Below are 341 nucleotides of genomic sequence, written 5' to 3' on the forward strand. Positions count from 1 at the left end.
CAAAAGGGGGTTAAGGGTCTTGCTCAGGAACCCAGAGTGGAGGCTGTAGGGATCGAACCGGATACTTGCAACCTTCTCAGAGCACCAGCGCACTCTCCAACCTTTAGGCCAACACTCGCCTAACATGATGGTGTTAAACAGCTGTTTTATGTAAAAAAATGTTCTTATGAAATTCTAAAAAGGAAGTTCTAGAAAGAAAAAACGAATCTGAAAGTTTAACAGACTTTAAAATACCATACTTTTATTGAAATAATGAAATATACACTTTAGGGTCTTTAATAGTAGGAGTCCATGATGCGCCTCATGCTCATGAACCTCATGTTGCTCATGCCCATGTTCAT

The 341-nt window shown here is 39.9% G+C and overlaps 1 protein-coding gene across 1 annotated transcript in view; it reads right to left on the reverse strand.

Annotated features, from left to right (window-relative positions):
- Positions 1-224: 224 nt before the first annotated feature.
- The window catches only part of LOC107092641 (gamma-crystallin M3-like), a 6,146-nt gene continuing 6,029 nt past the window's right edge, over positions 225-341 (reverse strand). Inside the window, exon 4 of the mRNA XM_015387234.1 lies at positions 225-315. Within this exon, the coding sequence (XP_015242720.1) occupies positions 276-315 (40 nt within the window). The 3' untranslated portion in view covers positions 225-275. The remainder of the gene's footprint in view (positions 316-341) is intronic.

Source organism: Cyprinodon variegatus, unplaced genomic scaffold, assembly GCF_000732505.1.
Source record: "Cyprinodon variegatus isolate N-32 unplaced genomic scaffold, C_variegatus-1.0 Scaffold388, whole genome shotgun sequence".
Taxonomy (NCBI): domain Eukaryota; kingdom Metazoa; phylum Chordata; class Actinopteri; order Cyprinodontiformes; family Cyprinodontidae; genus Cyprinodon; species Cyprinodon variegatus.